At 44.6% G+C, this 25,868-nt stretch overlaps 1 protein-coding gene across 3 annotated transcripts in view; it reads right to left on the bottom strand.

Moving 5' to 3' along the window:
* Positions 1–25,868, bottom strand: part of LOC147732765 (uncharacterized) — a 428,345-nt gene that overhangs the window by 270,262 nt on the left and 132,215 nt on the right. For all 3 annotated transcript variants that reach the window (XM_086957330.1, XM_086957328.1, XM_086957329.1), the window contains exon 2: positions 14,661–14,787. In XM_086957330.1, the coding sequence (XP_086813456.1) occupies positions 14,661–14,694 (34 nt within the window). In that variant the 5' untranslated portion in view covers positions 14,695–14,787. The remainder of the gene's footprint in view (positions 1–14,660; positions 14,788–25,868) is intronic.

Here is a 25,868-nt window from a genome sequence, read left to right on the forward strand (position 1 = left end):
TGACTTGTTTGGTCATGGTGAGTTCGAGTCGAGGAGGACTCCCAGGTTGCAAGCGTGGTTGGTAGGTGCAGGGGTGTCCCCAGCGATACGGGCCACCAGGAGTCATCCCATGCTGAGGGGTTGGGCCCCGAGGATGAGGATCTCCATCTTGTTTGTGTTCAGCTTAAGGCGACTATCCTCCATTCAGTCGGCGACGGCCTTTATTCCCTGGTGGAGGTTGGATTTTGTAGTGAGGGGGTCCTTGAAGAGGGAGAGGATCAGTTGCGTGTCGTCGGCGTAGGAGATTATGTTGAGGTCGTGATGTTGGGCGATGCGTGCGAGAGGCGCCATGTAGACGTTGAACAGCGTCGGGCTGAGGGATGATGCTTGCGGGACGCCGGAGAAGATCTGAGGCTTCGGATCGGAACGGGGGGAGGCGGACTCTCTAGGTTCTGGCGGAGAGGAAGGAGGAGGTCAAGTCCAGGGCCTTGTCTTGGATCCCTGTGTCGTGGAGTCGTGTGCGTAGTGTGCGGTGGCAGACGGTGTCGAAGGCGGCGGAGAGGTCCAGAAGGATGAGGGCTGCCGTCTCGCCGTTGTCCAGTAGGATCCTGATGTCGTCTGTGGCGGCGATGAGGGCGGTCTCGGTGCTGTGGTTGCTGCGATATCCTGACTGGGAGGATTTCAGGATGCTGTTGTCTTCGAGGTAGCGGGTGAGCTGGATGTTGACTATCTTCTCGATGACCTTAGCTGGGAACGGAAGCAGGGAGATGGGCCGGAAGATTTTGAGTTCGCTTGGGTCCGCCTTGGGTTTCTTTAGTAGGGCGTTGATCCTGGCGTGCTTCCAGCTCTCAGTGAAGGTCGTGGGCTCGAAGGAGAGGTTGATGATGTTGCGCAGGTGGGGTGCGATGGAGCTGCCGGCTTTGTTGAAGATGTGGTGTGGAAGAGGGTCAGACGGCGAGCCGGAGTGGATTGTGCCCATGGTCTTGATTGTGTCTTTGATGCTCACGTTAGCCCAGGTTGTCAGGGGGTCGTGGTCGGTGGGGTGTGGTGGGTCCGGCGTGTTGGAGCCTGTTAGGGTCGTCCGGGGGTTGAAGCTGTTATGAATGTCGGCGATCTTGCGGTGGAAGAAGGTGGCGAGGGAGTCGCCCAGGGCTTGCGACGGCGGGATGTCGTTGGCGTTGGAACTGGGGTTGGAGAGTTCTTTCACGATGTTAAAGAACTCCTTGCTGCTGTGTGCGTTGTTGTGGAGGCGGTCTTTGAAGGAGGTCTTCTTGGCGGTCCTGATGAGGTGATGGTGGATGTGGATGGCGTCTTTGTGGGCTGCGAGGCTGCTCGGCGACTTCTCGCTGTGCCATATGTTCTCCAACTTCCAGGCAGGTGCGCTGTGACGCTAGGAGTTCCGGGGTAAACCAGTTTGCTCTCTTGCTGGTGTCTTTGAGGGTTTGCTTTTTCAGAGGGGCTAAGGTGTTGGCGCAGTCGTCCATCCATCGTCTGAGGTGCACGCACCATCGTCGGGGTTGGAGGGGTTTGTTAGTGGGTTGAGTGCGAAGTTTGTCTGTAGTTGTGCTACAGTGATTTTGCCCCAGCAGCGACGGGAGTCTGTATGGTGCGGTGATGTGCGACGGGTTTTCGGAAGGTGAAGTGGATGCAGTGGTGGTTGGTCCAGGTGGGTTCGGAGACGTGGCTGAAGGAGACGTGGGGGTTTGAGGAGAAGATGGAGGTGAACGTGTGTCCGGCGAGGTGGATCGTCGTTGTGACGAGCTGTTCCAGTCCGAGGTTGGCGAGGTGATCTATCAGGGTGGAGGAGTTGCTGTCGTTGTTCTCCAGCTGGAAGTTCAGGTCTCCGGGGAGGATGTAGTCGGGGGAGCTCAGTGCGTGCGGGCTGATGAAGTAGGCGATGGCGTCGCAGAATTGTGGTCGGTTCCGGGTGGTCTGTAGACGAGGGTGCCTCGTAGGGTGGTCTTAGGGTCCGTGTGGATCTGGAAGTGCATGTGTTCGGCGGTGCTGAGAGTGTCATCGGTATTTGTAGAGACCCTGATGGTCTTCTTGTGGACAATTGCGATTCCTCCTCCGACTCCGTTGGTGCTTTTCTCTGCGGGCGATGTTGTATTCGTAGGGGATGGCTATGGTGAAGTCTGGAGAGGAGGCTTCGTTCATCCAGGTCTCGGTCAGGAAGGCGACGTCTGGTGATGCGGTGTCAAGTAGATCCCAGAGCTCGACGGCGTGTTTGCGTGCGGAGCGGGTGTTGATCAGGATGCATTGGAGCTGGTTGTGTTCTGTAGTGGCGGGTGTCTCAGCGTCTTTGATGCAGGAGAAGCTGCAGTTCCAGCAGGTGAAGGGACCGTGGGTGTGCTTCGGGACGTCCCTGCAGCAGGTGAGGGTCCGTCCTGGGTCGAGAGCATTGAGGGTGCTGGCGTCGTATCGGAGGCGGTCTTCATGGCTGGTGCGGGGGCCAGGGGTTCTGGCGCTGGGCGCAGTCCAGGCACGTACGGCTTGCCTTAGGTGCGCTTCGGCGCGCCCGCTGCGTGCGCCCGCCATTTGAGGGGAGGTGGGAGGGAGGAGCAGCTGGGAGGCGGTAGGCGGATGGCAGGGGGCATTCAGACCAGGGCAACCTTGTGAGACAGGTGAGGACGGAAAACTTTCAGTGCTACGTAGATCATCTGAAGCTCTAGGTAATTGATGTGTAGAGACTGATGTATTGCAACCCAGAAACCTTGTACTGTGAGGTCGGGTAGGTGAGTACCTCCGCCTGCCTGTGATGTGTCTGTGGTGAGAGTGACGTGGGGAACAGGGTCCAAAAAAGGCTGCCCTTTCAACAGATTGTTGGTGTTCCACCATTGCAGAGAGCAGGGAGTGTGGCGTTCTATCAACACTAGATCCTCCAGTTGACCCTGTGACTGATACCACTAGTGAGCTAGACATTGCTGCAGGGTACGCACGTGTAACCTTGCATTGGGAACAATGGCAATGCAGGAAGCCATCATACCTAGCAGACGCGTAACCGTCTTCACTGTAAGTGTCTGGTTTGTGTGAATTTGGGGCAAAGTTGCCTGAAAGTTCTGAATACGAGCGGGATTGGGGTAGGCTAATCCTAACTGTGTGTTTAAGATTGCTCCTAAGTAATATTGAACTTGTGGACGTTGGAAGTTAGACTTGAGTATGTTGATAGTGAACCCTAGGCTGTGAAGTAGATCTATTGTCATCTGCGTGTGATGTTAGCCCTGCTGATGTGTAGCGACTTTGATAAGCCAATCGTCTAAGTAGGGTAATATGTGAATATTCTTTCTTCGCAGCTGTGTTGCGACCACAGCCAAACATTGTGTGAATATTTGAGGTGCAGTACTGACCCCGAATGGAAAAACTTTAAACTGATAATGTTTGTTTGCTACTACAAATCTTAAGTATTTGCGGTGAGCAGGGTGTATTGGTTTGTAGAAGTAATCGTCCTTTAAGTCTAAAGGTGTCAAAAAGTCAAGTTGAATGACATCCTGGGAATTGGCCTTTTTGCGTGCAGTGTTGGTTACGATTGAATCTGGTGGTACTTGACTCTGTAATAATGAAGGCTCTGATGGCGCAGCCTTATTTTCTTTTTTTTATCTACCATAGGGGTGAAAATCCTGGCACTACCAGGGTCCTTAAAGATGTTGTCTGCGTGTCTTACTCTTCATTCTGGGTACCATTGGCAGATACTGTGTATCCCTGTGGGTAGAAGTTAATGTATTGAATAGGAAATCCTGTTCAAGGCGTTCCTTCTGGAGCTCTACATTATAAAAAGCTGTCGCTCTCGCAAAGACTATTGCATAGGAGGTTACGTCCTCAGGAGGGAAATGACAAGCTGCGTATAGGTCGGGATTCATTTGGTGTAGTGGGATAGGTGTCATACATTTATCATGAGTCAGGCTACCCTAATGGCCTCCTTAAGCCACCAGAGTCCAACTGTGGTGACCCATGAGGTGAGGTGTCAAGTGTAATATGTGGTGGTGATAATGGTTAAGGAGAATGAAGGGGGACTGGATGTGGATGTGAAGGAGGTGGAGGAGGTGGAGGAGGTGGTCGATAGGGAAGGCTAGTGGCTTTATACTTTCTTTCTGGGAGGAAGGGGTAAATATAGTGCCTCTTCAAAAGTCCTCTTTGGAGGGGGAGGAGAGGAAGGCAAAGCAAGAATCCGACTAGTTACCACTTAATTTGTATTTTTCACTGGGAAATGTCCATTTTTTCCAGTATGGGTTCGCCAGGAGAAGTGGAAACCAATGATGTTCGAGTCTTTCTGCTCCAAAAGGTTTTGGTATAGAAGGTTTTGGTTTGGAAGTGTGGTACTTCATTGCCGCCGAGATAGGGTCAGCTGGCAGGCCGGTACCAAAGGAAGGGTCGGTGCCAAAGCATACTCTTGGTCCGAAGAGGTCAATGCTGAAGGCTTGGCGTTTGTAGTGCTCTTTGGTGCCGGCGCTAAAGGCGGGACGTCAGAAAAAGTCTTTTGGATCAGAACTTATACAGAAAGGTGGTGGTGGTCAGGAGACCTCTAATAGTGGGAGTGCTGCAGCTGAAGGTTTTTAGGTCGGCTCGGATAGAGGAGGAGGTAAGTGACCATGTGTTAATGCTGTTCAAACTTGTATTTATGGTTCAATAATGCAAAGCCTTTATAATTAGGGTGACCTGGCTCAGTAAATGTTGTAAGCTCAGACTGCACTTCTCCAGTATAAAAATGTATACACACATTTAAAACGTTTAAGAATATGAGGCTATGTATACTGCTCCCAGAAAGCTCTCTGATTAGATGCAAATATTTGTAGAAGCTTAACAGCAAGATTGAGGATTCTGTGATTTCAAAATAAAATGTTCACAAAAAAATGCAAAAACTATTTGCGAAACTGTCAAATTTTAGGTACCATTTCTTTGCAGCATCATTTAGTAAAATGTGTAGATGTATGCTAGTATTTCCCAAAAATACTCATAATGGAAAATCAGTGTAACCACTTTTAAATATTATGGCAAACATAAAAAATAAACAAGCATTGGTAAAGCCAGTAGGTCTGATATTGTTTGTCAGGCTTTTGGATTTATCCATACGTGACTTGTTTTGGCATGGTTTTTGAAAAACCTTATTGGTGTGGGACCTGCTGTGCATTCACCATTATAACAAACATAGGCAAAAGCAAAAATTGTTTTGGTCTCAAAAAGCACACATTGCCACAGTAGTTCCTGGCACTGAACAAAACAAATGTGTGCGATATGCTCCTTTTGAAAGAACAGAACAGACTGCTGTCCCTCACATTGAAGCTAACGGATAGACAGCGAGAGAGAGCGACAGAATTTTAATAAACACAAAAGGTCATGGTGAACACCAGACCTAATTAGGGTCCCAATTATTAAATAAAGTCTCATAAGTGAACCCATGTCCTTGCATTAAGTGCAGATATACTACTTTCGTGAATTCACCAGACTTTACAGAAGTAGGCCAAGAAATAGTACTTCTAGAAAATATTTGTGAACTGCATTTTAGCATGAGCAAATATGCAGGTGTAGATTTGCTCGATCGAAAATCTGTGTTTTCAAGTTCACTTCCCCCCCAACCACTTTTTTATCAACCCTGGAAGAAGTTTTGTGTCTACTATTGTCAGGAGTAAATTTCCAACCTTTCTCAGTATGGGAAAAGATTAGAGGTGGTGAAAACCCTTAAAACATACAAGTTAGTAGGTTTGCACATGCCTAAGAGGGCACTCTAACCCTGGAACTGTTGCTTACCATTACATTCAGCCCCAGAATGTAGAACGGCAGAAACGTGGCAACATAAGGGAATTACTAGTATTCAAACCCTACTATGGAAGGAGTCCTGGCATAATCAGAGGGAAACAGTCGGAACACCGAGGCCTCAGCCACGCATGTTTATATCGCAAGAGTAACGCAGATGCATGATTAAGGCATAAGGACAGTCTTTTTGCTGACTTCAGCTCAGCGGATGAGCAGGAAGAGGAAGGATCAGGACGAGGTGGTGAGGTGATGAGGTAAGTGGGGTTTTGGGGGAGTGGGGGGTAGTTTGTAGGGGTTGGTGTAGTTTTCAAGGCTTAGAGGGGTTGGGAATTTTAGGGCTCGGGCAGCGGACGGAGTGGGGGTATTTTGTTTGGGTTGGGGGTAGTTTTGGAGGTTAGTGGGGTCTAGGTAGTTTCCAAGTCTGCGGGGTTGGGAGTTTTAGGGCTCATGTCACAGGACAGGAAAGAGGTAGTTTATAGACTAAGGGGCAGTTGGACTGGGGCAGGTGCTAGGTGGGGTAGGTTTTAGAGGTAGGGGCTGGTTTTAGGGCTCAGGGAGGGGGGCTAGGGTCGGAGTACTTTTTAGTGGGCTGAGTTTTAAGGCTCAGAACAGGGGACAGGAAAGGGCAGTTTTCAGGTTTAAAGGGCAGTTGAGCGTGGGCAGGGAGAAGTGAGGGGAAAGATTTTGGGGATGGGGCCTGGATTTAATGCTCAGGGAGGGGGGCTGAGTAGTTTTTAAGGGCTGGGGGTGTCGAGTATAGCGATAGGGGGTCGGGGAAGTTTATCGGGCTGGGAAGAGAAAAATAGATTGCAGGAGGGCCGAAGTTTATGGGCCTGATCAGAGGAGCAGGAGTGGGATCTTTATCACAAATGTCCCTTTACCAATCATGTGTTTACCACAAAATTGCATGGTAAAGACGTGGTTGTGGTTAAGACCGCATGGTTCAGGCATGCTTTGTTGACGCATGCATTGTTCCACCACACAACCTAATCAGAGAGGATATTTCAGAGCTCTTATATAATGAGATTGGTGCCATAATGTCTTGCCACATTACATGGAACAAAAGGGACAAGGGGATTTTGTTACAGGACAAGTAGATTGATGAAGCAACGTGCCCCATGGAAAAGTTGCTATTTTATTAAATTCCACACCCCTGAGCGTGGGCAGAATCTAAAAGGCGTGCGTTCCAAAACCAGTGACACTTCTTTGAAGGGGCTGGTAAGACGCTGAAGGTAGCCTAGAAAGGGTGGACGAGTTTCCCAAAAGAAAATGAGAAACAATACCACTCGGAGACAGTAAAGAATTGTAGAATCAAGCCAAACCGAGTCGAAGCACAAAGCAAAGGCAGACACGTCCAAACCTGACAACGCAGAGAAAACAATCTAACAATGTAGTCAATGCCCATGCACAATATCACCAAGAGAAGGAGTCACACAACCTTGTGACAAAAAACTTCTTGAAAGAAAAACAACTTGAACAACTGCGGATCCAACACTAGATGTCAGGAGTATGCACAGCAAGTGTATCAACAGCTACACATGCCATCGTACAAAATGCTTTGTGTTTGAGAATGTGAACACAGGGGTAGTGGGCAGCTATTACTCGCAATCCATGTGTTCATAATCAACAAGGGGAGAGGAGGTGTCACAGAATAACCTGCTTAATTGATATTCATGAGGGAGGTAATTCTGGGAATCCTTGTGCCTGGTCATTTTGAAAAGCAATCTACTCATACACAGGTAGCTCCGCAAAACTATTGCCAGGTCGCCTAAAGTCACAAAGCAATTTCCACCTATTATTTGCCACCTGTTAGTTCATTGGATCTCAAGTTCACAAATAGAACATGCATCGGCTAAAATATTATAAGACCATAGAAAGGTATTGTCAGGAGGTCAATCAGAACAAAGAGAAAACATGATTCTTGCAACTAAAAGAATGAAAACATCTATGACTGGGCAAAGGTATATTTCATGACTAGCACAATGTTGAAGAAAAAGAGGTGTGAGCTAGAACAGAACATGACTGCCAAGCGTAGAAACCTCATACCGGGTTTAAACGATAACTGCGTTAACAGCATACTACAAGAAACCCATGATGGAAGCAGCAGCTATTTTCACTCTTAAGAAAAAAGAAAGAAGGACCATCCTTCACAAAGGTTATCCAAAGAACTCCATGAGGAGAGGTAACTTATAGGAGCATCAGCGAGGAAATGGAGGCAAAAACTATCTAGTTAGAAATTCTCAGAGCCATGTGGAAAGTGTACACACTTTATATCTGAGGCAAAGGGCTCATTCATCGAATATTAACTCTAAAGGGTCAAAAATTGCCTAAGCATGGCTATGAAACTGAAAACTCACACTGCTCTCTCCTTTCAAGAAGTCAACGAATCATTCAAAGATCATCTTTTTGGGATGTGATATTAGCAAAATTGTGAATTATATCAGTCTATGTCAAATTTTCTGACAAACAAATCTTGTTAATTTCTCTATGAAGCACAGCCAATTTGCAGAATCCCTTAAAACCAGTTACATCACTCCACTGCTCAAAAAATAGGGATTGGGCCCAGAAGACCTGAATTATTTCCGATTGGTCTCTAATGTCCCTTTCCTAGTGAAAGTTCTGGAAAGTTGCATCACATATCAAATGCTTCTCATCAAAGATAATTACCTCCAAACAAGCTACAGTCAGGCTTCCTGGGACTGCCATGTAGCAAATCGTGGAAGACACTCTTTGAATACTCAAAGGAAAATCCGGTCTTATTCGTGTGGACTTAATGTTTGTGTGTGATACAGTCAACCGTAACAGTCTCCTGAAAAATGTAGAGGTATGAATAAGAATCTGCAACTAAACACTGAGAAATTTTCAGGTACGGCCTAAAAGCTTCCAGCAAATGAAACTACAAGCTCCCTATCAAACCTACCCCCCCTTTTAACAGGGAGTACCAAAAGGACCTGATTCTTTCCCCTACAATCTTCAATATACATATGGTACCCCTCGGTTTTCTTCTAAGAGCCGAACTTTTCTCTCCAGCTACGATACACAGCTATGCTTAAGAGAGTTATCAAAATAGACAACTCTTCACAAGAACGTCATTCGTGAATGTCTCACAATAACCTCAAGCTGAACCCACAAAAAAACGAATTCCTCAACATCTTACCCCAACTTCACTCCAGTTCAAGCTGGGCTAGATGCATCAAACTTAGTAGACTGCAAGTCAGTAATTCTGTGGCATTCCACATCTGCAACTTTATCTTTGACCAAACCCTCAATATATAGGCTCACATTGATGCACCAGAGAAAGCTGCTCACCAGTAAATCAGAATCCTATGTGGAATGAAATTCATCATACCACAGGAGGTCCTGAAATCAGCAGCGCACGTCCTACTCCTCTCTAAAATCACCCACAGCGTTCTCACCATTGTCCAGAATCCTGAAAATTCACCTCTCTGAAAGCAGCCCTGAAGGTGCCATCTGATATCTGGAGCCAGCATAACTCATCAATCCTGCTCTCTCTCTCCCAACTAGCTTTTCAGAGTTGAGAAGTACAGTATGAATAGCCTGTATTGTTCACAAAAGCTCTTCTCCTGGAAATTCTGATTTTCAAGACAGCAAGAAATCCAAAACAAGAATTCTCCCTGAGTGGTTCCATAATCTGGAACTTTTTTCTCACTCTCTTAGCACAATCACTTCTTTTAACATCTTTAAAAAGACGTCAAAACGCTATTCTTTCAATGTCATTTCCAACGGAAAATTCTCCTGCAGCTTGAATGCTGTTAAAAGACTTGGGCCTGATTTAGATCTTGGCGGACAGATTACTCAATTACAAAGGTGACAGATATCCTGTCGGCCGACATATAAATGCCATTATATCCTATAAGATTTATATTTCATAGTAACCCGTCTGCAAAAATCTAAATCAAGCCCTAACTGTTAAACTGCTACAGACTCTTGATGTGCTTCTCTATTTAATCTTTCCTGAAACCGTGTTCCTGTTTACTATTGTCTGTCTCGTACTGCCCCCTGCTTTCCTGGTGGGTCTGATTTCACCATACAGAGCTAAAAATATCTAAATAACTAGATAAAAAAAAGATTACCTATGTCAGTGGTTCTTACCCTGTGGTCCGAGGACCCTCAGGGTCCACGACCTGCTCAAGGGATCCGCAACTGTTTTACAAAATTAAATAACATTAAAATTAATAAAGAATATACAAATAATGAAGCAACAATGTATATTTGAAAACTTTTTCTATATTTGATTGTGAATTACACAAAATATTTGACCATTTGTTTTTGTATTTTTGTGAATTGTTTTGAGGTCCAAATCATAGAAATTGCTTCGACGATAATGTGAGATATATATGGCAGTGGCAAATTTGAAAGTTGCTGGTGTATTCGAAATGTCAATAAAAAGATATATTATAAAAAGAAAATCACAAAAAAGAAACAGAAACTGCTTAGGCTGGTGATCCTCTGCTTCCAATAATGACTCCGTGGAGGTCCCCAGATTCCAGTAACGATTCAGTGGAGGTCCACAGTATCAAATGTTAAGAAACGCTGATAAAGGTCATGGGAATCAAGTTTAGCATCATGTGATGCTGATGAAAAATGAAAGTTAGCAATCAAGACCAGTGTGGGAAACGAAGAGCAGAACCTGATCTGGTGGGTCAAGAAAGGCTACAAAGCATGACATCCATGTCTATTGAGAAAGCCCAGTGTTTGCTGGGAACAATAAAGGAATATCACAAATAATGTTTCAAGCAAAAAATTGACCTAATTTGTTATGATAATTAATAATCCACTTGAGATCAAGGTGGTAATTCATACATTCGTCACAAGTCGTGTTACATTTCTAAACAGGAGGACACAGCAGAAGCACAGTTTGGTAACAAAGTAATAGATGAATTGTGATGACCTGACCAATTACAAGCCAGGCCAATTGCGGAGCAAACTAAGTCAGCAACAGAAACATTAATACAAAATGGATCAATTAATAGTTGTTGCACTAACTGACAAAACTGATGCATTCATATTGATGTTCAGTAAAAGAGGAATTCGATTCGAAATGTTCTTGTAACACAATGAGTGAATTACAGAAAAATATGAAGAAACACTTTAAGAGAATTGGATTTCTGAAGAACAATCATCTACGAAAGTCACTAAATTGTACAATTCCAGTAACATAATAAAATCCAGTTGATCCTCTGTCATGCCCAATAATCTATATAAATGAAGTTATGTTTAATTAATATGTCAATTACTTTTTGCAATACATAGCTACACTTGTGAAAGGCAGCTTTTGACTACACAAAGCCCTTTTCTACATTCACTGGGTTTTTGTGACACAAGAGCTTCATATAGTGAAATATCCTGCCAAGCCAGCTCCTGCTTGCAATGGAAACGTGAGCCTGAAACTGGCGGAGCACTTGATGTATCCTGCGCTGCATTTGGCGTTTTTTTATGTATTTAACTTGGTGATTGGCTGGTTTGTATTTCGTTTGCCAGCATCTCCAAGGTTTAGCAACTTAAAAAACTAATTTTCAAAAAGGCCAGGAATTTTGTTGCACTGAATCCCCTCCGTGGTAACTCCTGAATGCTTATATCCTCATGTCTTATTCACAGCCAAAATAATGGATTGAGGATGGGAACGAATAAAAATGTTTGAATGTGAAAAGCACTCTCAGAGGATATGTCAGCATTATTTGGCCAGAATTTTGAGGAAGGACGAGAATTATACAGGCGATAATGCTGCGCACACAAAAGGAGAAGAAGAACTCAAGTTAAATAACAAAAAATAAAAAAAGAATTCTGAAAGTCCCAGTCCATTGTGCCAATATTTAAATCCTTATGTTGAACCTTAGCTGGGTCTTTTACATGCCAATCGGAAATGCAAGAGGTTTCAAAGCACAATATTACAAACAAGCAATGGAAATGCAATAGGTCTCGCATTAGAAAAGTTGGAGCTATTGGTTTTGTAAATGACAATTTTTTTTATGTGTTGGTCTTGAAAATAGCAAAATTAATAGCTTTGTCATTTACAATGCCAATACTTTTAACTTTTTCAAATGTGACACCTATAGCATTTGTAATGCCACATGTTTTGTATGTACGTGACTCACATGTATTCATATAACAAATACAAATGGCTTTTAATTTTTTTAAATAATTAATACTTAAATAAAAGTTCTTGTAATTTATAATAGCAATAGCTTAAACTATTGTAAGTAACTTTTGTGAAGAATATGTTCAGTGTATTTTATTGTGACGAAAATGCAGCCACGTCAAAACATGCAAACAAGTCCCCTTAAAAAACAAGGATGGAGGGGAAACAGTGGCATAGGGGTAAAGTCCGGATGAAAAAGAACATACAAAAAACGAGACAAAGAGTCAGGAAGTGCAGGTACACAAGGTCACGGGTAAGTCACACTCATGCCACTGTACATTAGGCACAACTACATCAGGGCGTCCTTGTTTATCAGCGCATCCCTGTTACTGGCCAGGCACAGACGGAAAGGGATGAAAGGAGTACCATTAGGACAATCGGCTGGCATCAGCTCTCTCCAGGGAAAGACGAAGTCGAGTAATAGTCAGAGGCCGGATTACTTACAACAGGCAGCGGCAGGCAGGAGGGGGTAGGGCAATAGGTGCAGCAGGGAGAGTGGGAGAAGGAGCAGGGGGACAGAGAGGGAAAGAGCAGGAGAGCTGCACAAGGGAGGGAAATCAGAGCAGGGATGAGCAAGCAGGGACAGGGGAGAGCTAGAAAGGGGGATTAGAAAGGGACGGGGGCGTCCGGGGGCAGGGAGAGCAAGTAAGGACTAGAAAGAGCAAGCAAAGACGGGAAGGCATACGGAGGCGGGAGAGCAAGTCGAGGCATTGAAGAACACAAACCAGTGAACTGTAAGGGCAGGGATTCCAAGTAGGGACAGGGAGTGCAAAAGGGACAGGTGGGGGTGGGTGGAAAGCGGGGACGTGCACACGGCGACAGTGAAGCAAGCAGGACAGAGAAACCAGGAAGAGACAGAGGAGGGTCATCGAAAGCAAAGAACAACAGAGGAGGGCCAGAGAAAGCAAACGACAGGACAGAGAATCAGGGACAGGGGAAGGGATCTGGGGAAAGCACAGAAAGCAAGCAGGGATAAAGGATCGTCAGAGAAGGCAAGTAGGGGCAAAAGAGTGTTGGAGGAAGCCAGCAAGAGCAGGGCAACGAATCTGGGGCGAGCAGGGCAACGAATCTGGGGCAAGCAGTGGCAGGTGAAACAAGCAGGGTCAGAGAAAGTCACCCAAAAAGGGGACTTATTAGGATTACAGAAATCAAGCAAGTGCGGCGGAGGGTCAGAGAAAGCAAACAGTGACAGGGCTAACAATTAGAGGCTGGGCAAGGAATCGGGGGCAAGCAGGAACAGAGGAGAGGCAAAGAAAGCAAAAAGGGAAAAAGAAGAGTGCTGTTTAGAAGGGTTCCGTGGCCTTCCCCGCTCGGAGGAGAGGAACGTAGAAAGTTTAAAATGTATTGTATATGGTACCTAGTGCACTGGAAATCAATCGCTGCTGGTGCGCCGCGCTCAAACATGAAGCGCAGTTCCAGTGTACATAAACGTTATGTGCGCAGTGCAATGCGTGGGGCCTCTGATGACGCATTGTAGCAATTTTTGAGTGAGGTGCGATAAGCCAAGGAGAGGCGAGAAGCAGCTTCCGTGCACCGGCTGGGAGTTTGTGCACCTTTAAGAAAAGCGCTTTCTAAAGTCATCCCTCCCGCCTCTCTCTAACAAGGCATTCACGACACAGAGAGAGCATTATCGAAGTGAAACTGTTCCTGTTAGAGGGTGGGGGTGGGAGGGAGAGGCTTTGTTTTCACAATAAAGCAAACAGTGGTAGTGGGTGAGCGTTGCTCGTGTGTGAAGTGCTGCGCCTGACCATGAAGCGGGAAGGAAACTAAATAACATTGTGTTTGTGGTGCCTACATGTCCGTCAAAGTAAAATGTAAGCAGTGCCATGCGCTGCGGTGATAAGAGGGCGGAAAGGACGGCCGTAGAAAAAAAAACGGAGAGACGGCCTGGCGGCCGTCAAAGTAAATGTAAGCAGTGCCATGCGCTCCGTGGGAGGTGGGAGTAGGAGAGTGGTGCAGGCGGGGGCAGGGAGCGGAGCCTTTGAAGAGACAAATGGTGACGGGGAGGAGAAATGCATGAGGACAGCGCAGGCTCTCGAAAAAAGAAGACGAAAGCCTTTGATGCAGCACGGGGTGGAGCGATGCCTTTCAAGTGAAGCTGCTGGCGGCAGATGGCTGGCTTTGATGTGCACGCGCTTTATGTCAATGCGCTTGCGCATTGAGCTTGCTTTTCACGGGCACCGGATGAAATCGGCAGTTTGGGTAACCTCTGGATAAGCCCCTATATTCTCGCAAGCGCATTGACAGGCGAGACCTAAAAATAGCATCACGGATAGTGGCTACTGTCAAAAAACAGAGAATTTATAGTCAAAACGGATAAAGAAAATATTGTTAAACAAACTTCAATCTGGTTGTTATCTACTGCTTAAACGGCCAAAACTCAATTACTGCCCATCGCTACTGCGACTGACATGTACCAAGGAATTGAGGTGTTGGAGTATAAAACATCCTTCACACTGCTGAAAGACAGCTTACTGCAGATACCTCCACCACAATGGTTGTGCAAGCAAGGCTGAACTCAAACATCAGCACATATTATTTTTATGTTGATAACATCTGATTTTCACATGGAAGAGGTGCATTCAATATATGTGTAGCATGTTTTAAAGGCAGACTGTGATTTGCAAGTACTTGCGTTGATCTAGAGGTGTGTCTGTCCTTTTTCAGAAGTGATAGGTTTGCACATGTTTCTGAAATCTGCAGATGTTAACTTAAACAGCATGGACAAGTGGTGTGCTAAGCGCATGCTACGTTAAACTTAAACAGAATTCACCTATCGATTTCAAGGTTTCGTGGATTTCCTTCATCACATTATTGTAAAGCTCTTCCTGCCATTGCTGTAAAAGCTTCCATTCCTCTTCAGAGAAACAAGCAGCAACATCACAAAATGTAAGAGGTCTCTGAAAAACAAAATGTTACAACAACAACTGATCAACTTCACAAAATGCATTGTGATATTGAGATACAGTAACAAATCTCATACTTAACACGTTAGAGCAGAACAGGCATATCCCTCTAAAAGTACGTATTTGCCTCATAATGAACAAGCATTCAGTACCAAAAACTTACTATCAGTACAAACTAAACATTTGCATGCCTCTGAACGTAGTGAACAACAATGCTTCATAGTTTTTAAGAGCATTCTAGAGCTGATTAGGGAGGGGGAGCGGGTGGGGGGTTAATCTGCCATCAGTTCGCCACCGCTGAGTTATCCAGTGACTCACCCAAAATAGGCAGGGCTGCTGATGTTCCCTGTCCAGGTCTGCAATGTGAAGTAAGGAGGACACTAGCAGAGAAAATCGACAGTCTCTCTGCTCACAAAGGCCATTTGTTCTCAGAGACACACCACTACTTGAAGGGGCTCTTTCTAAGAAAGGTGAAAAAACAAGCAAGCTCCGGCGAAGCCAATAGGTCATTCCTTTCAAAGGCATACCCAACATTTTGACAAATGCTGTCCCATATCAGCAAAGAGAAACAATCATTGGCAAAGCCACTACGCCTTGCCTATTGAACCTACTGACACGGGCAATGCTTTTCAGTGATGCTGGACATTAGCCCCCGTGCTGTTCAGTACAGCTAAAGAAGAACAATAAAAGCCTTTGACGCACACACTGCGTAATTATTTAGGCATGGGACCACATATGGGTGCACCTAAAAAATAATACTGCACTTTTAAAAAACTTTTTATTTATTGATCTGAGTTGGATCGGTAAATAAAAAAAAAAGAGCAAACGCTTTTTATTTTGAAAGCGGGTGGGAAAAGCAATATGAAAGGGCAGAGTCAACACAAGAGATGGGAGAATAGAAGAAATACAAGTACTTGTGAGAAGGAGGTGAAGCACATGGGTGAGAATGCATTGCAAGATGAGAAGCACACAAGGGCGAAGCATCACAGAGGGTATAGGGTAGAAGCACACAGGGTTGGCACAGCAACATGGATTATGGAACAGGGAAGATAAACACACTAGGGAGGCAACTGGAAGACACATACTGCCACATGCATCAGGGTATTTAGGAGTCGCAAACGGTGCGATTCTGTAAAATCGGCCGTTTGCGATTCCTAAATATCTTTTTAGTATGCATCAATCATTTTTGGCAAAATCGCTATTTTTTGCGATTTCCAAAAATGCGATTGATTCTAAGGAATCGCAAATTTGCGATTCCTTAAAAGCAATGCATGATTGTTTTTAAAATTGCAAATTCGCAATTAGGGGGTGCAAATTACCACGAGGGTGAACCTCGTGGTAATTTGCGAAAAAGAATTAAAATGCTCAAATTAGCATTTTAAACACTGTTATGTTAAAGACACACATATTCTTAGGACATGTGTGTGTGAAACATCCACTTTAAAATACATTTCAGGGGTGCAGGGGGGTCCTTTGGACTCCCCCCTGCACCCATGGAATGCATTAACATTTTGTGAATTCTAATTTGCGAATTCGCAATTCCCATTGATTCCTGGGGATTGCGAAATCGCAAATTAGAATTCGCATAATATTTGCGATTCGGTAAAAATTGCGATTTTTACCGAATCGCAAATATTATGCGAAAATAAACATGCATCCCATTTTGCGAATTCCAAATTGCGATTCCCTATTTTTCGCAATTTGGAATTCGCGAACGGCCGGGATGATGCATGTGGCCGATACACTCTTGTGCAGTGGTTAAGACAAAAGAAAAAAAGTTGTTCAGTGAGCTGTTGAAGGACACAAGTATATTAGCAATGTTCCTGGGGAGGGACAGACAGAAAATGGACAAGGCAAGCCACTGAATAAGAAGCAGGCAAATGAGTGACGGTAAGTCAACTAGAGGTAAGCAATTGGAAGGCTGCAAGCCCCTCCATATTCTTGGTAAGCTCTCAATATGTCTTTTGCAACCTGGTAGTATTCAATCTAAAAAAAGCTCGTGTTGATGTGTAAAAGCATTAGCAAAATCAAACAGAAAAGCAGTTACCACTTAGATATGTATGCAGCATGATACAACAGCCACTTTTCTCATATTTATTACTGTTGCAAGATGGCGGCCACCAAGCTTGAGCAAGAGGTTAAAAAATATGTACACAATGTTCAATAAAAAGAAAAAAAGTCCCAAGGCAAAAGCAGCTTCAGGATCCGCCAAAATCAACAAAACAAAAAACGGAGAGGGGTTGCTTTTCAATCAGTGCTGGAGTGGGGGATTAAACAGAGGTGCAGATTTTATGTCAACGCAGGCTCAGGGTTGTAAAATAAAAGGCGGGATGGGCAAGGGTGGGGTAAGCAACTGACGGAGTGGGAGGAGCATTGCAGAAAGTGTGGTGGCGGGGAATTGAGGGGAGAAGGGTGACAACAAGTAAAATAAACTAGTTTCCTGAATGTGAGCAGTGGAATGATGCAAGCCTTCCAATCAAAATGCTGAGGGGTGGCAGCATCGTTTTTGGCCTGCTCGCTGCACAGCAGATGAGCAACTGACGGAGTGGGAGGAGCAATGCAGAAAGTGTGGTGGCGGGGAATTGAGGGGAGAAGGGTGACAACAAGTAAAAGAAACTAGTTTCCTGAATGTGAGCAGTGGAATGATGCAAGCCATCCAATCAAAATGCTGAGGGGTGGCAGCATCGTTTTTGGCCTGCTCGCTGCACAGCAGATGAGCTAAAATGAAGGCGTAAGGCAGGGGAACGCTGGGCCATGTGTCAATGATAAAGGAGATAGCAGGCCTCTGGGGCATAGGAAGAAGCTTGAAGCCACCTTATCTGATGACGGTTGCTGGGGGAGTGCAGCCATTAATGTAGGTAAACTGGCTGTTATCACGGGATCCACAGTCGGTCTCCCCACACAGAAGGGGCAGGTGTACCCAAAGTCTGTGCCTCAGTGCAGTGAAAGGAAAGGTGCGGCGGCAAGCAGGGGCCAAGGAGGAGCTGCAAAGGTGAGCAGGCATATCGTCTACCTGCCGGCATGCATGAGTGAAGTTTGGTCAGCAAGGCACCAAAGTGCACTCCTGCAGCCATAAAAAAAAGAAAGCAGGATCTGGGAAAGTGAAGGCTTCTTTGAAGCGAGCTATTTACCTATAAAAAAAAAAGCATCTGCAATGCAATAGGTCTTGCATTTACGTGAGTTTGAGTTATTGGCATTGTAACGACAATGCCTTCTGTTTATGTTTTGGTTTTTAAAATGTAAATAAAAGGTATTGTCATTTACAATGTCAAAAGCTTAAACACTTGCAAATGTGAGACCTATTGCATTCCAAATGCTTAAAGGCAAAGCTGAGTTGCCCCCTTCTGTCTCCCATGGCCCTTGAAGAGCTCCCCGTTTGCTGCGAGTTAAATAAACAAGCTGTGGTCACAACTGCCCACAAGAGAACCTCTCGCTCTCCTGCAGTATGAGAAACCCATTAAAGAAAATAGTGCTTACAGACTAAAGAAAACTTAGTGCAACAACCAAAATAAAAGAGCCAGTCCTCATGGGAGGTTACAAAGGAAGACAAGGTGGTACTAAGGAGGGACTAACAAGCCTAATAAAAAATCAGAAGCCAGCATTTACGAAGGACAATGACACAAGTCAATGACAAATATGGGCAGAGAGTGGCCGGGGCTTCAAATACATACTCCAATACAGAATGGCTTACAGAGCAACCCATGCGCTGCCCAGGCTCGACCTAAAAATTGCAGGACCATCGAGACTACCTGTATTCAGGTTCAGCCTCACCACAAGCCCACACTCATCTACTCAGCACTTGGATACCGCCGTATATGGGGCGGGCATATGGGGCATAGCAGATAGCACACAGATCCAAACAGTGGAAAATGCTTTCCTTAGATATCTACTCTCAGTTCCTCGCTCCACGTCTATCACTGTGTGCCACAACGAACTGGACAGAGTCCATATTATAGACCTGATAAAAATAGCACCAGTAATGCTGTGGTTCAAGATTTGGACATGTGAGGATACAGGGTTCAATAGGGAAGTAATTAATGACTGTTTAAACTACTCTGCGTCTACCAAACAACCATGGCTAGCTTATGTGAAAAAGTTTTTTCTTTCTATTGGTAAACCAGATCTTTATTCAAACCCCACAACATGCTCACAAATATCAAAAAAATCTTTAAAAATGGCGTGTTTAGATTTACTGGCGGAACGAAGATGGTATTTAGACGGGCACAAATCCACCATAGTAGCTCATCGTAATATCTTACACGGTCCGGGTATCCATGCTTATTTAGCACCAATCTACTCGTGTTACCATAGAATGCTCCTGACCCGAATGAGGACGGAGTCGTTCTATAGGCTTGTATCTTTCCCCATTACAAACAATTGGTCTGTAAATATGGAAAATTGCCCGTGTGATGACTTATCCAGACAGTCAAATTTACATTGTATATTCTTTTGTAAGTATTATGAGTGGGGGAGAAAAAGATACCTGTTACCATTGCTAAAGTCATGGGGTGTAAGAACCTGTAAAACTGCACTGTTTAGATTATATATGCTGCAGGATGAAGTTACCATAGTGACAGCGATAAAATTCCTGGCGTTTACCGTAAAATGCAGGGGGTCTATGGGAAATGCATAGGACTTCTTGGATAAACAAAAAAACTGAAAATTCGTATTATAATGTTCCTTATAAACACCGAATAATACGTATACAGCAGTAGACTGTATGAACTCCAAGAGTCTTGTAAATGAATTTTAGAATCTTTATATATACACATTTAATGAATTTGTTCTATTTTATCTATTTTATCCTGATGATATGTTTTATTGTAAGAAATTTTGTATATGAGAAAAGTCGTTTAGTCTGTTTTTTGTCTTGTATTTGTATGTCATGCTTTTATGGTTTTTTGTCAAAATACCGAATAAAGCTATCTTGAATGAATGAATGGGTAAAAAGCAGCGCTCTACAAATCCACCTTACCTACATTACATAACAGAAAGAGAACAAGAATGTCATGAAACAATTGCCATACATAGGGGTACACATGAAACTTTCGGCTCTCTTGGACACAATGGTATAGATTAGAATTTGAAAGGTTGAACCTGCTATACACAAAATATAGGCCAAAGAGGGGTCAAAGGAGGAAGAATGGGAACTGGTTAGAAAACCTAGGGTATGCGACAATACTAAGATGTGGACTGTAATCTTCTTTATCTATGCTAGTGTCTACTTTGAGAAATCAGTGGTCATTTTCAAATATACACATATCATTTGGACAGCACAACTCGATTTTGGAGGCCTTTAGTCAGTGGAATGATGGTTGTGATTTATTAAAACAATATATTTTTCAAAAAATTACACAATAAAAAACTGTTCTATCAAAAAGATCACAATAAAGAAATTGCATTACATTCAATATTAAAACCAATTCATCATAATTAAAAATAAAATCCAAGAATATTACACGATGAAAAGAAAACCAGAACACATTACTTGGTGATGTACAAATGATAAATATTTTTGCTGAAACACGATTTCTGCAAATTATTGTTAGTATGCTACATACCATCATAAGTAAACTGCACGTCAGTGGGAAAGTGTGTCATTTTAATAGAAAATGTGCTGTCTGTAAATGACAGTGCACTACCACATCATGCTTTAAGAATATACTTATTCAGGAGGATGCGTTGGAGCTGGATGAAGAGGATTGGCAGGAAGCGGTGTCATCCCCGCGGGTTGTGGTAATTCCAATGAGGCTCAGATTGGTGTAGCTAAAGATCTTGCATAGGTCGTATGTCACGGGGCCCCGATTGGTCCATATTGGCCGCTCGGAGAGCGGGGAATGCAGGAGGGGGTGTGGGGAACTGGGGACATTCACACATATCTTGTGGCATTGCACAAGAGTGCAGGGGTCTTGGGGGAGGGTCCACAACACGTTGCGAGTGGTCCTGGGCACGAAAATGTGGCTGGAAGCCCGCAGGTGAATTCTGAATATCTGGGAGCCAACAGACCTTAACGCATACAAAAAACAATGGGCAACATAGGCATTCATGATAGCAAAGCACAATGTTGCCCAACTGTGGGGAGCCAGTCAGCCTCCTCGTGTGGAGAAATGGAGGGAGGACTTGGACTGGTGTATGTTTAGGGAAAGATCAGTTCGTTCCGCCGTGGGCTGTCCGGGGAAGTGGGGTAAGGTCTGGGGGGCTTGGAATCATTATAGGGGAGACATCTGTACCCCCCCCCCCGACGGGTCCCGAAAAGAGGCTGATGAGCACACATCCCCTTGATCCACCAACTGTGATAACTGCACAATATTTTGAAGGTACGGAATGTCATCAATTGATCTGTATTATTTTGTAATGTGTCACCTGATCTTTTCTTTGTTGATTTTTTTTAATAAAAAGAAATAAAATTAAAAAATATATATATACTTATTAAAAGTGAAAGTTTTTAAAAAGGACCCGAAAACTATTCCTGCCTCCACTCCGATGACAATGCAATTATTAAGCTTAGGCAAGTCAGGGGTCATGTGTACCCTGTATGTGTGCTACATTATAATTATACATGGAGCAAAGGTTTAGTCTACTAAATAAAACCAAATAGTTTTTTAGGTCTCGCCTACTCCATTCCGCATGAATGAGTATGCGAGCTTAATGCAGCTAAACCACTACTTAAACCCAAGGCTCTCAAAAGGCTCCCAAAAAGCGGATTTCGAGAAGTGCACGTCCTCGTGCATGATCTTGCCCGAGTCTTCTGCCTATCAGCCTCCCTCCCACCCCCCCCCTAATTGCTTTAACTTTCACGGCCTCGAGGCCGTGAGCTACTTGAAAGAGATCCGCTCCGCAGCTAATCTGACATCAGCATCTCTCCCCCTCCGACCTCCCACGGCCGTCCTTTCTGCCCGCCTCGCACACCACATACGAGCTTGCCCCACCACATAATGTGCACCGTGGTTATTTTTTGACAGTGTGCGATGCTTTGCACAATATTCCAGTGCATGTTTCTGTTTGTTTTAGCTCGCCAAAGCGCACGTTTTTTTTATCTGCCTACCTAGTAATGCTTCTCTTCCTCCCTGCCTTGTCTCGCCTGTGTGGCTCTCCCCTGCGCCCTTCCATGATGCGCTCTCCCTAGTGTGCTCCCCCAACCCACGCTGCTTTCATGTCTGCGTCCTTCTCAAGCTACACCTTGCTATTGCATGTTTGCTCTCCCTGCACCATCTATATTGTTCTCTAGCTTCTGGTACCCATTTACTTCTGCCCTCCAATGTTGCTTCAGACACTCTCAGGCTCACCTCCTGCTCCTTCTCTCACAATGCGCGTGCACTACCCCACCCCTCCCATTTGCTCTCTATTCTTGCATTTGTTCACGGCCGCCAGGCCTTGACACAACATCAAAGGGCTTCTCCCAGCGTGCGCTCTGCGGCTTCCTCCCCTAATTATTCATGGCCGGCCGGCCGTACTTTCAGTTTCCCGGCCGCCCCCCACTTCCCATGTATGTCTTGTTTGAAGAAATGTTACTCAATGACCTTGCTTTAAACAAGAATGCCCTTAAGACTTTCTAAACAGGCTTATTCTGCCACCCTTTTTCTGCTGCTAAGTGCTGTTAGTTTAACTCGCACGAAGTCACAATACGTAAAGAGAAAGGCTATATCCAAGTGAGTGCTTTACCCATCACCCACTGAAACTGCTGACCTGTTGCTCCGGCATGTACACAAGAGTGGCATACGCTACGCACTACGATCGCTGCATTGTATGCGGCCATATTGCTTGTGCTGTTCACTTCTGCTAGCACTCCGTACTATCACCAAGCTAGCTCTCAGGGAGTCTCTCGTGTGCTTTAGCCTGCAGTTTATCGATGTAAACATCCCACGCATTCCGCTGGGGCCCCACCCCCTGCTGCACAGACAGTGCTCTCTACGTTACCGTTTTGACAGCCGCCCACTCAGCCAGAGTCCTATTGTCGGGGAAGGAGTGGACTTCCGGGGTATATCTTCACAGCGCTTCAATGGTGCAAACCCTAGTTTCTCTTGTGCAGCAATGTGCCAGAAGTGCGTCCCTGCCTCGTCTTCCCAGCGCACACACCTACTCACGCCACTGAGCATCAGCGATGGGTGGTAATACGACCCAAAGGTGAGCCGAGGAAATTGCCTGTGCCCACCACTCCCAGCGATCGTAGTGCGTAGATCGTAATGGCTTCTGGTAACACAAAGGCACCCGAGTGACTTACGACACCCTTAATATGGCCAACAGCAAATACATGTAAACAATACATTCAACAGGACCGCTGCTGCACACCGCAACACATGCATTGATGTCAAGAAATGGAAAAAACAATTGTAAATGTAAGCATAATTGTATAATAGCTTTACTGTCTTTTTGGATTTTTAAATTACCTTACAATTGTGGCGTTGGCGAATCGATTTTGGTGCATCCTACCACTGCCTGTCACTGTTATCATAGCATATCGATCATTAACAAGCACTGGCGTTGCCAATAGGTCTCGCATTAGGAAAGTGTGAGCCATTGGTATTGTAAATGACAAATATTTATTCATGTGTTGGTTTTGAAAATAGCGAAATTAATAGCTTTGTCATTTACAATGCTAATAGTTTTAACTTTCACAAATGTGACACCTAAAGCATTTGTAATGCAATATGTGTTGTATTTATGGGACTTAGATGTATTGATATAACAAATATTAATGGCTTTTATTTTTTTTTAATGCTTTATACTTAAATAAAAGTTATTGTAATTTATAATGGCAATAGCTTAAACTTTTAGAAATAACTTTTGTGAAGACTATGTTCAGTGTAATTTATTGTGACGAAAATTCAAGAACTGAAGTGACATATTAACATCTTTTTGTGACATTTGTAACGTCTTGGGGTGTGCTGGAAGGGAACTCTGTGAATCCAACATGACATTCACAGGCCGCAATGGCTTTACAATAACCACTTATTATGAATTACGCTGTGGTTACTAAAGAGGTTTGGTAACTCCCTGCACCTGTGTGTGTCCACCCCATAAAACTAGTACTATCCTGAAGGAAGGTGAGTTTTGGATGCGATTTGTAACAATTTTAAAAATAAAAGAACTATGGAAAAAGTAACCATGAGCCTCTCTCCCTCTAACAACATACAGCACTATTACAATTAAAAAGCAGGACGTCTCTTCTCATTAAGTGTTTTCAGTTAAGGTCATCCAGCCATAGATAGTGGAAAAGATGGTGAGAAGATGTAACAAACCCTTCAATGTACGGTTGTGGTATGGTAAGACAAAGCTTGGAAAGGTCGGTAAAAGGAGTTTGGCAAGGATGACTTCATGGGTTATAAACAGAGAAATAAATTGTGGCTTCAATTCTTCTAAATGTAAAGTGATGTGTCTCGAGTTTGTGAGAGAATGGTCAAGGATGGGTGACCCACTGTGATGGCTGTAGTTTGTGTGAAAAGAGAAATCCAATCCAGGGCATGTTCGAACACGTTTCTTCCAGTTATGCAGAATCATTCTCTACTCGGTATGCTGCAGATGTTGAGGAAAAATGAAGGTGCTACAGGTAGGAATATCCCCATCATGCTCTTGTGCCATATGTGGTAACCAACAGGGTTGTGGTACTAAACCCAGTTGCATCCTCAACTTTAAGCATCTTGTTAATTATGGATAAGGAACAAGCAATTCATTAGTGTCTGCATCAGACACCTTCCTAACCTATAATTTGAGTGTTCGCTTATACAGCGATATTATTGTCACCTTTGCTAATAATCAAACGCCTGGCAAAGCTGAGGGGAAAAAAGCAGTGAAATGGTCACGTCTTTTTAATGTTACCAGAGTTTAATATTTTTCGTGCAAACATGTGGTAGTCTCGTTTTGGTATTTCCTTTTTGTCGCATTCGCTTGCAATATATAAATAATTTACTAGTGTAAAACTTGCCAGAGCACTTCATATGTATTTTGCCAATGCTTGTTTTGAAAGAGCGTAACAAATCCCATTAAAAAAAAGTTTTGAATCAAAGGTAAACCCCCGATTCCTCGCCCACCGCAAAATAGAACAGATTGAACCCCACGCAAAGAGCGCCCCAATGTGCGTCTCCCACAGAACTGAGGCATTGCGGCGCTATTTACACACACAAGTACCATTTTCTTCTTCGAATAATGGCATGTGGTACATGGATGGAGAGAAAGTACAGGGTGTTGTAAAAGACTTAACAGGATGCCAACTGTAGCTCGATGCAGAATACACAATGCAGATGGACAGAGGGTAAAAAAACAAGCATTTGCAATGCAATGGTCTCGGCATCATTAAAGGTAGAGCTATTGGCATTGCTCATGACATTTTTTTTCTTTAAATCAAAAATAAATGGGCATTGTCATTAACATTGCCAATACACAGCACTCTGCACTCAACAGCATACAATGCTCTGCACACTTGCTCTGCACTCACTGCTCTGCACACTCACTACTCTGCACACTCACTACTCTGCACACTCACTACTCTGCACACTCACTACTCTGCACACTCACTACTCTGCACACTCACTACTCTGCACACTCACTACTCTGCACACTCACTACTCTGCACACTCACTACTCTGCACACTCACTACTCTGCACACTCACTACTCTGCACACTCACTACTCTGCGCACTCACTACTCTGCGCACTCACTACTCTGCGCACTCACTACTCTGCGCACTCACTACTCTGCGCACTCACTACTCTGCGCACTCACTACTCTGCGCACTCACTACTCTGCGCACTCACCACTCTGCGCACTCACCACTCTGCGCACTCACCACTCTGCGCACTCACCACTCTGCGCACTCACCACTCTGCGCACTCACCACTCTGCGCACTCACCACTCTGCGCACTCACCACTCTGCGCACTCACCACTCTGCGCACTCACCACTCTGCGCACTCACCACTCTGCGCACTCACCACTCTGCGCACTCACCACTCTGCGCACTCACCACTCTGCGCACTCTGCACTCTGCACTCTGCACTCTGCACTCTGCACTCTGCACTCTGCACTCTGCACTCTGCACTCTGCACTCACCACTCTGCACTCTGCACTCACCACTCTGC

This window comes from Lissotriton vulgaris, chromosome 2_1 (genome assembly GCF_964263255.1).
Source record: "Lissotriton vulgaris chromosome 2_1, aLisVul1.2, whole genome shotgun sequence".
NCBI lineage: Eukaryota > Metazoa > Chordata > Amphibia > Caudata > Salamandridae > Lissotriton > Lissotriton vulgaris.